Here is an 11,682-nt window from a genome sequence, read left to right on the forward strand (position 1 = left end):
AGAAATAAGATCTTAAATAGTGAGGATATAGCTGCTGAACCAATGACATATATTTATAATTAGGACTTTATAGGCTTCATGATTATATAGGAATTTGATTAATTTTTTGCCACTAAAAAGTCCATCACTCCATCAACAAAAATATTTTAATCTGTAAAATACAGAAAGTTAAAACAATTTTATTTTATTTTATTTTTTTATTGCTAAAAGTATTACAAAGGGTATTATATATGTGTCCTTTCTCTCCCCCCGCCCCCCGCCCAGTCCCAGCCCTTGACAATCCCCTGGCCTCCCTTACCCCCCATTGTCTTATGTCCATTAGTTATGCTTATATGCATGCATACAAGTCCTTCAGTTGATCTCTTACCCCCCTCCCTCCTGCCCCCCAACCCTCCCTGGCCTTCCCACTGCAGTTTGACAATCAGTTTGAGGCAGCTCTGCCTCTGTATCTATTATTGTTCAAAAGTTTGTAATGGTCTTTATTATCCATGAATGAGTAAGATCATGTGGTATTTTTCCTTCATTGACTGGCTTATTTCACTTAGCATAATGCTCTCCAGTTCTATCCATGCTGTTGCAAATGGTAAGAGTTCCTTCTTTTTTACAGCAGCATAGTATTCCATCGTGTAGATGTACCACAGTTTTCTAATCCATTCATCTACTGATGGGCACTTAGGCTGTTTACAGATTTTAGCTATGGTGAATTGTGCTGGTATGAACATATGGGTGCACATATCCTTTCTGATTGGTGTTTCTGGTTTCTTAGGATATATTCCTAGAAGTGGGATCACAGGGTCAAATGGGAGTTCCATTTCCAGTGTTTTGAGGAAACTCCATACTGTCTTCCATAGTGGCTGCACCAGTCTGCATTCCCACCAGCAGTGCACAAGTGTTCCTTTTTCTACATCCTCTCCAGCACTTGTCGTTTGTTGATTTGTTGATGATAGCCATTCTGACAGGTGTGAGATGGTACCTCATTGTTGTTTTGATTTGCATTTCTCGGATGATTAGTGACTTTGAGCATGTTTTCATACGTCTCTTGGCTTTCTGAATGTCCTCTTTTGAAAGGTGTCTATTTAGATCCTTTGCCCATTTTTTGATTGGATTGTTTATCTTCTTTTTGTTAAGTAGTATGAGTTCCCTATAAATTTTGGAGATTAGGCCCTTATCAGATATGATGTTGGCAAATATGTTTTCCCACGCAGTGGGTTTTCTTGTTGTTTTGTTGATGGTTTCTTTTGCTATGCAGAAGCTTTTTATTTTGATGTAGTCCCATTTTCTCTTTAGTTTCAACTGCCCTAGGAGCTGTATCAGTGAAGAAATTGCTTCTGCATATGTCTGAGATTTTGTTGCCTTTGTATTCTTCTAGAATTTTTATGGTTTCCTGTTGTACATTTAAGTTCTTTATCCATTTTCAGTTTATTCTTGTGTATGGTGTAAATTGGTGGTCTAGTTTCATTTTCTTGCATCTATCTGTCCAATTTTCCCAACACCATTTATTGAAGAGACTATCTTGTCTCCATTGTATGTTCTTGCCTCCTTTGTCAAATATTAATTGAGCATATTGGTTCGGGCTAATTTCTGGACTCTCTATTCTATTCCATTGATCTATATGTCTGTTCTTGTGCCAGTACCAGGCAGTTTTGAGAACAGTGGCTTTGTAATACAGCTTGATATCTGGCATTGAGATCCCACCTACTTTGTTCTTTCTCAGGATCGCTGCAGCTATTTGGGGTCGTTTTTTATTCCAGATGAATTTTTGGAGAGTTAATTCTAGATCTTTGAAGTAGGCCATTGGTATTTTAATGGGAAGTGCGTTGAATTTATAGATTGCTTTGGGTAGAATGGACATTTTAATGATGTTGATTCTACCAATCCAAGAACATGGTATGTTCTTCCATCTCTTTATGTCTACCTCTATCTCTTTTTTCAATGTCCTGTAGTTTTCTGAGTAGAGGTCTTTTACCTCTTTAGTTAAGTTTATTCCTAGGTAGCTTAATTTTTTTGGTGCGATGGTAAATGGGATTGTTTTTATAATCTCTCTTTCTGAAAGTTCACTATTGGTGTATAGAAATGCCTCAGATTTCTTGGGGTTAATTTTGTATCCTGCTATATTGCCAAATTCATGTACTAAGTCTAGTAGTTTTTTGATGGAGTCTCTAGGGTTTTGTATGTATAATATCATGTCGTCTGCAAATAAGGACAGTTTTACTTCCTCTTTTCCAATTGGGATGCCTTTTATTTCTTCTTCTTGTCTAATTGCAATGGCTAATACTTCCAGGACTATGTTGAACAGGAGTGGTGAGAGTGGGCATCCCTGTCTTGTTCCTGTTCTTAGGGGAAATGGTTTTAGTTTTTGTCCATTGAGTATGATGTTGGCTGTGGGCCTGTCATATATGGCTTTTATTATGTTGAGGTATGATCCTTCTATTCTCACCTTGCTGAGAGTTTTTATCAAAAATGGGTGTTGGATTTTGTCGAATGCTTTTTCTGCATCAATTGATATGACCATGTGTTTTTTTCTTTCAGTTTGTTTATGTGATGTATCACGTTTATTGATTTACGGATGTTGTACCATCCTTGCATCCCTGGGATAAATCCTACTTGGTCATGGTGTATGATCCTTCTGATGTACTGCTGGACCCGATTTGCTAAGATTTTGTTGAGGATTTTAGCATCTATGTTCATGAGGGATATTGGCCTGTAATTCTCTTTCATTGTGTTGTCTTTACCTGGTTTTGGTATTAGGGTGATGCTGGCTTCACAGAATGAGCTTGGAAGTGTTCCTTCCTCTTGAATTTTTTGTAGTAGTCTGAGGAGGATAGGTTTTAGTTCTTCCTTGAAAGTTTGGTAAAACTCCCCTGAGAAGCCATTAAAACAATTTTAAAGCATGGAGGGGCAGGGATTCACCCTATACCTAAATGGAGTAAGAACGGTAAACTACGTAAAGGAAGGGAACTGGAAGTGGACATACACTTTCATGAAATTTGACTGGAAGAAAGAAACCTGTATGTTGAAACGGTAAAACACAAGGTTAGATGAAAAAGATTTTTTAAAGATACAGCTTGAAAAAAAAGTTTAGAATTATTTTCTATTATATTCCCCCAGTTTCTGACTCAAATAAATTAAAACCCTAATAAGGAAGAATTGAAAAGTAGGAGTAGTCACAAAAGCCAGCTCAAAATTATTACTATAGTTTAAGATTGAGGTTCACCTCAATTTAGATTAATGCATAATAGTGTCAAAGATGAAAAGACAGGGAGAAAAGACAATCTGAAAAAAAAAGAATGTACAGCTTTTGTAATTTCCTGGCTTTAGGGTTTGAGAGAGATGGTCAAAGGTGAGTCCAAGAATACTTATGGTATTTTTTTCAATTTTTGATATATATTTTAGGAAAGTCATTCAGCATCTCTACTATCCATGTCTAGTGAGGAAGGAGAGAAAATAAGATGTGACATGCCCTGTGACTCTGCTCATTTATCAGGTTTGACTCACAGCCTTGCTTTTGTTTCTAAGTTAGTTACTGAAATGCTGTGAAAGTTCATCTAAAGGAATTATATATTTTAAGTCATACTAAATTAGTCATTAGTTCATGTCAAAATGAAAACAAGGAACTAGATAGAATTTAATGCACAGTTGCCTAAAATGACATAATGAATGAAACAAATGCTTTTTTCATAAAAGCAAGAACATATTAGGTATTTTAATAAAGATTATAGCACTATTAATTTTTTAACTGTTCTTAAGGCCCTACACACCATCTTAATCGCAAACGAATGTACATAGAAGATTTTAATCCTGTTGAAGTAGGATTGGAAGAAGAAGAGGAAGGGAGAGCAAACTTGCTTCCCCAAAAACTGTCTAAAATGGAAAATGCAGATCATCACAGTCACAAAAGTAGGTAGATCAAATGTGTTTGTCAAAATGCAGCTATTTGGGAAGGTAGTTTCTTAGATGTTGAGTGACTCCATCTACAAAACAAATCCTTTGTAAAGATAACTTTGGTCAAATCCAAGAAGGGTCATGTTTTGTCACAAGTGTACTGATGTGAATAATGCAGTAAGAGTCTTTTTTACTCATAAATATCCTTCATCTTTCTATTACTGATTACCTCATACAAATTGTACTAGCGTGTGAACTTACTGAGAAATTAGTATGTTACTAAATACTGGGAAGTATGGAAGTAGCTAAAACCATTAAAAATAATCTAAAATGTCCCATGTTAATGTTACCATTCCTGCTTTAAATACCCATGCCAAAGTTTTTTTATAAATCAACTTTTTAAATTAAAAATATGTCTGCCTTTTTTTACACATAGAACCTGAAAATAAGGTTTTGTTCTCAGCTCTTGACAAGTAAGGCTAAATTCGTAAAGTGTATTTTAACTTTGGTTGCTTGACTTCATTTTTTAGTGTCTGAAAGTACATGTCCATTATCAGCAAATGACTCTTCTATTCCTGTGAAGAACTGGGGAACTGAAATTTCAGATGTAGACATGATGTGTGAGCAGTTCAATACAGAATTTAAGAAGAAATATAATGTGAGTTAAATTACACCCAGTAACTATAATTATACCAAGTAATCCTACTTTCTTCTAAACCAATGGTTCTGAAAATGTGGGTCGTGATCCCTTTGGGGGGGTCGAACAACCCTTTCATAGGGGTCGCCTAAGATCATCGGAAAACACATATATAATTACATACTGGTTTTGTGATTAATCACTATGCTTTAATTATGTTCAATTTGTAACAATGAAAATACATCCTGCATATCAGATATTTACATTACGATTCATAACAGTAGCAAAATTACAGTTGTGAAGTAGCAATGAAAATAATTTTATGATTGGGGGTCACCACAACATGAGGAGCTGTATTAAAGGGTCACAGCATTAGGAAGGTTGAGAACCACTGTTCTAGACTATCCACTTGTTTGATCTTTTGGCAACAAAACACCCATTTGTGAATTCAACTTTCCTCATGCACTGGTGAAAAATTGAAATGCTTCCTGGGTGAAAACCTTTTATCTCATGAGTGTATTTCTCTTCTAAAAGCCGTGCATTACCCCTAATGTTTTTTTTTTTTTCCTACAGGTTCTTTCTCTTTATCCTATTTTTCTTTTTAACTAGTAGCCCAGTGCACGAAATTCGTGCACATTAAAAGAGAATTAATTGCCTAAACCGGTTTGGCTCAGTGGATAGAGCATCGGCCTGCGGACTCAAGGGTCCCAGGTTCGATTCTGGTCAAGTGCATGTACCTTGGTTGTGGGCACATCCCCAGTGGGGAGTGTGCAGGAGGCAGCTGATCAATGTTTCTCCTCGATGTTTCTAACTCTCTATCCCTCTCCCTTCCTCTCTGTAAAAAATCAATAAAATATATTTTTAAAAAGGGAATTAATTAGCAGAGATATTTTAATATTGCTATTTGCCCTTTCTCTATAATAGAAGTGTGAGAGATGAAAGGAAATTAGTAAAATGTATATGAAAATCATATATAAATTCATTAATAAATAAACAGTAACAAAAGGATATAACAACAACAGAGGCATGATATAAAAATGACAAACATGATATGAAAACAACAAAAACATGATATAAAAACAACAGGGATGCAAACAATGACTGATAAAGTGATTAAACTTATTCTAATATCTCCCTGTATACCACATTAAGAGTGAAAACACTTTCAGAGTGCTTGACTAATTTCCCTTGTGATGAAGTACCTAGAACTTTAACTGTAACATCACAAGCTCTTCAAACTTGAGAGAAAGCAACATATAACTGACCATGTGCAAAAACGGGGTTCAGGTAGGAATATACCTACTCTGTCTAGAGTTTGTCCTTGTGATTTATTAATAGTCATCACAAATGCTGGCATCATGGGAAACCGTCGTCGAATCAATTTAAATGGGAGGCCAGTGTCAGATGGGGACAAATTAATTCTTGGAATCAGAACAACCTCTCCCTCTGCAGATCCTGTTAATACTTCAGCTTCAATAATGTTAGGTCGTAATCTTTTGAAAATAAATCTGGTACCCTTACAAAGACCCCATTTACTATTGAGATTTCTCAATAGCATGATGATTGCACCCACTTTCAATTTTAATTTATGACACGGCATTCCCGAAGGAGTAATACTGTTAAGAAATTCGATGGGAAAATTTTCCTTTTCAGCATCATCTGTGGAATCAATGGAATCATCACTCAAATATGTGTGAAAATCTCTGAGTATATCCAAATTTTCTTCATTTAATTTTTGAACATGCTCATTCTTTGGACAAAGAATTGCATGTTTAGATATATTTTTAATATTATCTATAGCAGTGGTTCTCAACCACTGCACATTAGAATCACCTGGGAATCTTTTTAAAATCCTGATTCCTGGGCCTCATCCTCCGGAAATTGTTTCTTTGTTATGGGGTGGGGCCACAACAAAGAAACAGAATTAAAACTTTATTGTGGGGAGCGGCTACAGTGTTTTGGACAGGTTCAAATCTTGGACTGAAGAGAGGGCACAATCCTCTCATTGCCATGTGCAGGTCCCAGCTTGGAGGGCAGGGCCCTCTCAGCACAATTATAGCCAACAGCTGTAGTTGTAAGCTTGAACCCATGGTCCGAACACGTGGCCCCATGTGCCTGAGTGTTGTAGGCTTGATAGAGTTCAGGTGCATGTTGTTGAGTAGGATTGAAACCTAGGAGAATGTTGTAAACAACTTGATCACGCCCTTACTTTGCCTCGTAGCATGTGCTATAAAATAAAGGCATGGCTGTGGGCAGGGTCGCTGTCTCTCAAAGAAGCAGTGTCCCACCGAGACCCGGCTTTCATTCTCTTGTCTGTCTTTTCTAAGTGTTTCAGCCACCTCCACTCAGGTTCACCCCTGGCCGTGCTGGCGCGGCACACTCCCAGGGAACCACGCTCCCAGGGCAGGTTCCTGCCTCAAACCCCGCCCTTATGGGAAACAGTTTCGGGGAGGGCGCAGCCGTTGCCAAGACAACCCCTGTAGGACTGACTTCCTTCTGGTTGGTCCCAGCTGTTCTTCTGGATGTGATGAACACCACCCATGGTTTTTATATAAGTAGATTGGTTTAACATTTTGACTCTTCTGTGGTGGTTCTTTTTTTTTTTTTATCTCAGGTGACAGCTAGTGAGGGTACTAAAGGATGAGCAGCCTGTTAGAGAAATTCCATTTCACTTTGACCAGCTCTGTACTTACTAGTATATATCTATCCTTAGTTATTGAGTTTCCAATGTGGTCATGTTGATTTATTTGAGGTTGACCTAGTATAAATAGAGAAGCCCTTCTTGCTTGTGGGCCCATCCCCAGTGGGGAGTGTGCAGGAGGCAGCTGATTGATGTTTCTTTCTCATTGATGTTTCTAACTCTCTATCCCTTCTCCTTTCTCTCTGTAAAAAATCAATAAAATATATTTTTTAAAAAATAGAGAAGCCCTGACTTGTATATAGGGTAGGGCAAAAGTAGGTTTACAGTTCTGAGTACTCAAAACACAGTTTATTATCCTTATGCACAACTGTAAACCTACTTTTGCCACACCCTGTATTATACATCTGGCTAGATGTGAATACAGTAGGTCCTCGGGTTATGTCAGAGATCCATTCCTATGGCATGACGTAATGCGATTTTCACTGTAAGTCGTAACCCACCTACATAAGCACCTATTTCACACGCATGGAGCACACACACAGCAGTAATGAAGTGAAACAGTAAAAAAAATTTAAAATAACGATAACAATTCCTAACCTTTACTTGTGGTAAATAAATGATAAAAAACATAAAGCACATATGTACATACGTCAAGATGACGGAACTTTTTTTTTTAATAAATAAACTAATGGCCCGGTGCATGAAATTTGTGCACGGGGGTAGGGGGAGCGGTGGTCCCTCAGCCCAGCCTGCACCCTCCAATCTGGGATCCCTCTCGCAATCTGGGACTGCTGGCTCTTAACTGCTCACCTGACTGCCTGCCTGATCGCCCCTAATCACTGCCTGCCGGCCTGCTCGCCCCCAACTTCCCCCCCTGCCAGCCTGCTTGCCCCCAACTGCCCCCCCCCCCCCCGCCAGACTGATAGCCCTCAACTGCCCTCCCCTCCTGACCTGATCGCCCCTAACTGCTACTGCCTTGGCCCCACCACCATGGCTTTGTCCGGAAGGATGTCGGGAAGGTCTCCTGGTCTAATTAGCATGTTACCCTTTTATTAGTATAGATGGGAGATAGCGATGTAACCACGAAACGATGTACATTGAGTCCGACGTAACCCGAGGACTGCCTGTATATGTTTTTGTGAAAAATGGCAATAAATAATTCTGACTCTGACTTTGAGGCTGTGTTCCTGAAGGGAATTGTAATCACTCGCATTTTTAAAAATATTGTAGAGTGTAGTGTCCTTATGAAAATGATTAGTTGCCAGTTCAGCCCTTAGTCAAAGCCTTTCTGATGGAAGCAGACACTGCTCTGTCTGAGCTTACTCATTAACACTTCTGGTTCAATCACTGAGTTGTTAATTTTTCACTTTTCTAAGTTCTTAGTCATTTACATTTTGTGGAAAAGGCTTTGTTTTTTATTTTGTTAACAAATATTTTTCAGAGTCACCACAAATTGATGGATAATTTTACTATGCAGTCTTGGAAAACAGCTCAACAACATCTGAAAATAATGAACCGTCATATTCAGGAATACAGGTAGGTAATAAAAATCTCCTTTGAACACTGTATGTTCTGAGTGCTATAGTTTTTAAAAATAATCTTATTTTGTTTTCTTAATAGGATAAAAAAACTTGATAAATTCCAGTTCAGCATCATAAAAGAGTTGGAGAATTTTGAAAAAGATTCACAGTCTTTAAAAGATTTGGAGAAGGAATTTGCGGTTTGTGTTTTAAGAATTTAAAAATAATTGTATAACCTCATTTTTAAAGAGCTACACTCAGGAAAACCTTTGGTGTCCTGCTTTTAGAGCCTCCATAAATATTTTTAGTCGATTTCTTATAAACACACTTAAATTATAAACTTTATATTTATGATGAGGGAGAAATCAAGAGAGATTTTACTTTCAATATTTTTTATCTAGAAAGAGTTTATAACATCTGGAATATTCTTAGCATGTAGCCAGCTTGTTTATTTAAATTAGAAATAGAAATACGAAAATTCTACTGTCAACTTTGAATATTTAATGCTATTAAAGCATAACTAGTTTTTGTATTAAAATTTAGGACTTTGGAGAAAAGATGGTTCAGAAGTTCAGTGTCTATCAAAAAAGTGAACAAGAGAGGTTAGTATGACACTTTCTAGGACTGGAATCTATAAAATTAGTTTGTATTATTTATAATGTTTACTTTATATACTATAATATAGAGATTTAATTTGACTTCCTGATAAATGCCTTTGTAACTTGTCATTATTTTACTTGTTAGGCTTCACCATTTGAAAGCTTCCTTGGACAAAAATGTCTTCTATGGCACGGGTCAAGAAGAAACTATTTGTACATCTGAGGTATCAATTTCATATTTTTTATATAATTTCAGTATTGGTAAGTCTATCTTTGTGAAAATTTTATAGTAAATTTCATGGGGAAAATACATATGTTGATTTTACAGATGTGTTCCATGAAAGAAAACATGAAAATTCTGCAAGACAAGCTTCTTAAGAAAATGGTAAATCAATAATCTAGTTTGGGTTTTTCAAATGGAATAAATATGCCTTTATTTCTTTTAATGGGAAATTGTTTCACAGGTTTTCTTTTTAGATTGAGAGGAGGCAGTTTTAGCTTAGTTGGCTTTGGTATGTAAATTAGAATAATGGGAGCATATTTATAGTAAAATACTAGAGGTGATTTAAAAGAGACCCCCTGCCCTGCCAGTGTGGCCCATTGGTTGAGCATTGACCCATGAAGTAGGAGGTCACGGTTTGATTTCCCATTAGGACACATGCCTGGGTTGGGGGCTCAATTCTCTCTCATCATTGATGTTTTTCTCTCTCCCTCTCCCTTCCTCTCTGAAATCAATAAAAAATATATGTTAAAAATAAATAAATAAATAAATAAATAAATAGTGAATAGAGACCCTCCTAAAAGAAAAAAAGACTATCAGTTTCCCACTTGAACAGTTTTCTAGAAGAATGAGTCTAAGCACTATGCAGAGCAATAGAACTCTGCCTTCTTAATGAGAAGGGGTATCAGGAAACCGCCAAAAAATTATTGTCCACTTGGACAACAAGACTTTGTATACATAGATTTGGGGATAAAATTAAGTGCTTCTTACAGGTCTAGAACTAGCACTGGCTGGTTCTGGGGGGAAAGTACAGTTGTATGGGGGCTAAAGGCACTGCTCCAAGTGAACGTGTCCGGTTTTTTCTCAAAGAGAGTAGACATGTTTTTGTATATTTGGTACTAATCCTTTTATATAGGCCATAATGTATTTAATAAATTTTAATAGAAGCTCAACATGCTGAAATAATTGAAGATCAGGATGTTGAGCTTGAAGCAGACAAGCTAACTAACTAGATTGATCCTTTTTGAAATTGTTTCCTAGCCTATACTTACTTTACTTTCTTTCTTTAAATATTAAATATAAATTTCATTGACTTGGGGTTGAAAAGACTGAAAGTCTTTTCTCAATTGGTGATCAGTGATGATCACCAAGTGCTGTAGATATCTAGGACTAGATGCCAGGGGAGCAGAGAATGAGTACATTTGTTATAGCGTTATGGAAGGGGTTTTAAAATGAATCCCTAATAATGACATAATTTTCTTTCTTGGCCATAGCAAGAAGAGGAGCTTCTTAATGTACGCAAAGGACTGCTGTCATTATTCATGGCTTGTGAAACAAATGTTAATGTGGAGCTCTAGCTGTTACCAAGTTCTATCCAATTCCTTTTTGTGTATAACTGAGGAAATACCAAATACCAAATACAAAGAAAAAAATACATGTTCCCCAGGAAAGAGTGCCTTTGACTCTGGATTCAAGGAAAGATCTTATGGATGGGAAAACAAACATTATAATACTCCAAACCCCCAACCTTGTCTGTACAATACTGCTCTTTTTTTTTTTTTGGCTTCTTTTGTAGTAATATTAGCATTAGGCAGATATTACTGTTAACTATACTGAATTATATTTATTATATTTACAAAACTAATTTAATCAACTAAAATTTATCACATTAAAAGTATTTTAAACATATACAGTTTTATATGTTATATTACTACTAGAGGCCCAGTGCATGAAATTCATGCACGGGTAGGGTCCCTAGGCCTGGCCGGTGGTCAGGGCCAATCAGGGCCTTTCTTCCCCTGGCTGCTGACTGCTGGCCAGGACCTTCCTTCATTCCAAGTCACCTGGTAGTCAGTGCACATCATAGCGAGTGGTCAAACTGGTTGGTTGAACTCTTGAGGGGACAATTTGCATATTAGCCTTTTATTATATAGGATGTATTAAACTTGTCTACTAGTTTAGAATATTTATAGTAATAAAAAAATTAAGCCACACTTGGAGAAGTCTTTGATTTAAAATATGTAAGTGTAAATTGGTACTTTCAGCACACTGTGGGAGAATATATTTATTCAATTATGACTCCAAAGTACTAAATAGCCTGAAACAATTACTATATTGTCAATATTTTAATTCTAGGTAGACATCTTAACTCATAGCAGGCTGTTTTGACAAGTACTTATTAA

General features: G+C 36.7%; 1 protein-coding gene across 1 annotated transcript in view; it reads left to right on the forward strand.

The window, feature by feature from the left end:
* SYCP2 (synaptonemal complex protein 2) overlaps nt 1-10,857 on the forward strand; it is a 97,217-nt gene extending 86,360 nt beyond the window's left edge. The window contains exons 34-42 of the mRNA XM_070421362.1: nt 3,394-3,484; nt 3,748-3,897; nt 4,413-4,540; nt 8,602-8,696; nt 8,781-8,880; nt 9,224-9,282; nt 9,425-9,503; nt 9,608-9,664; nt 10,774-10,857. Of these exons, the coding sequence (XP_070277463.1) occupies nt 3,394-3,484; nt 3,748-3,897; nt 4,413-4,540; nt 8,602-8,696; nt 8,781-8,880; nt 9,224-9,282; nt 9,425-9,503; nt 9,608-9,664; nt 10,774-10,857 (843 nt within the window). The remainder of the gene's footprint in view (nt 1-3,393; nt 3,485-3,747; nt 3,898-4,412; nt 4,541-8,601; nt 8,697-8,780; nt 8,881-9,223; nt 9,283-9,424; nt 9,504-9,607; nt 9,665-10,773) is intronic.
* The last annotated feature ends 825 nt before the right edge of the window (nt 10,858-11,682 follow it).

The sequence above is a fragment of the Myotis yumanensis genome, unplaced genomic scaffold, assembly GCF_028538775.1.
Source record: "Myotis yumanensis isolate MYYU_CA2020_CCGP unplaced genomic scaffold, mMyoYum1.0.hap1 SCAF_7, whole genome shotgun sequence".
Lineage (NCBI taxonomy): Eukaryota > Metazoa > Chordata > Mammalia > Chiroptera > Vespertilionidae > Myotis > Myotis yumanensis.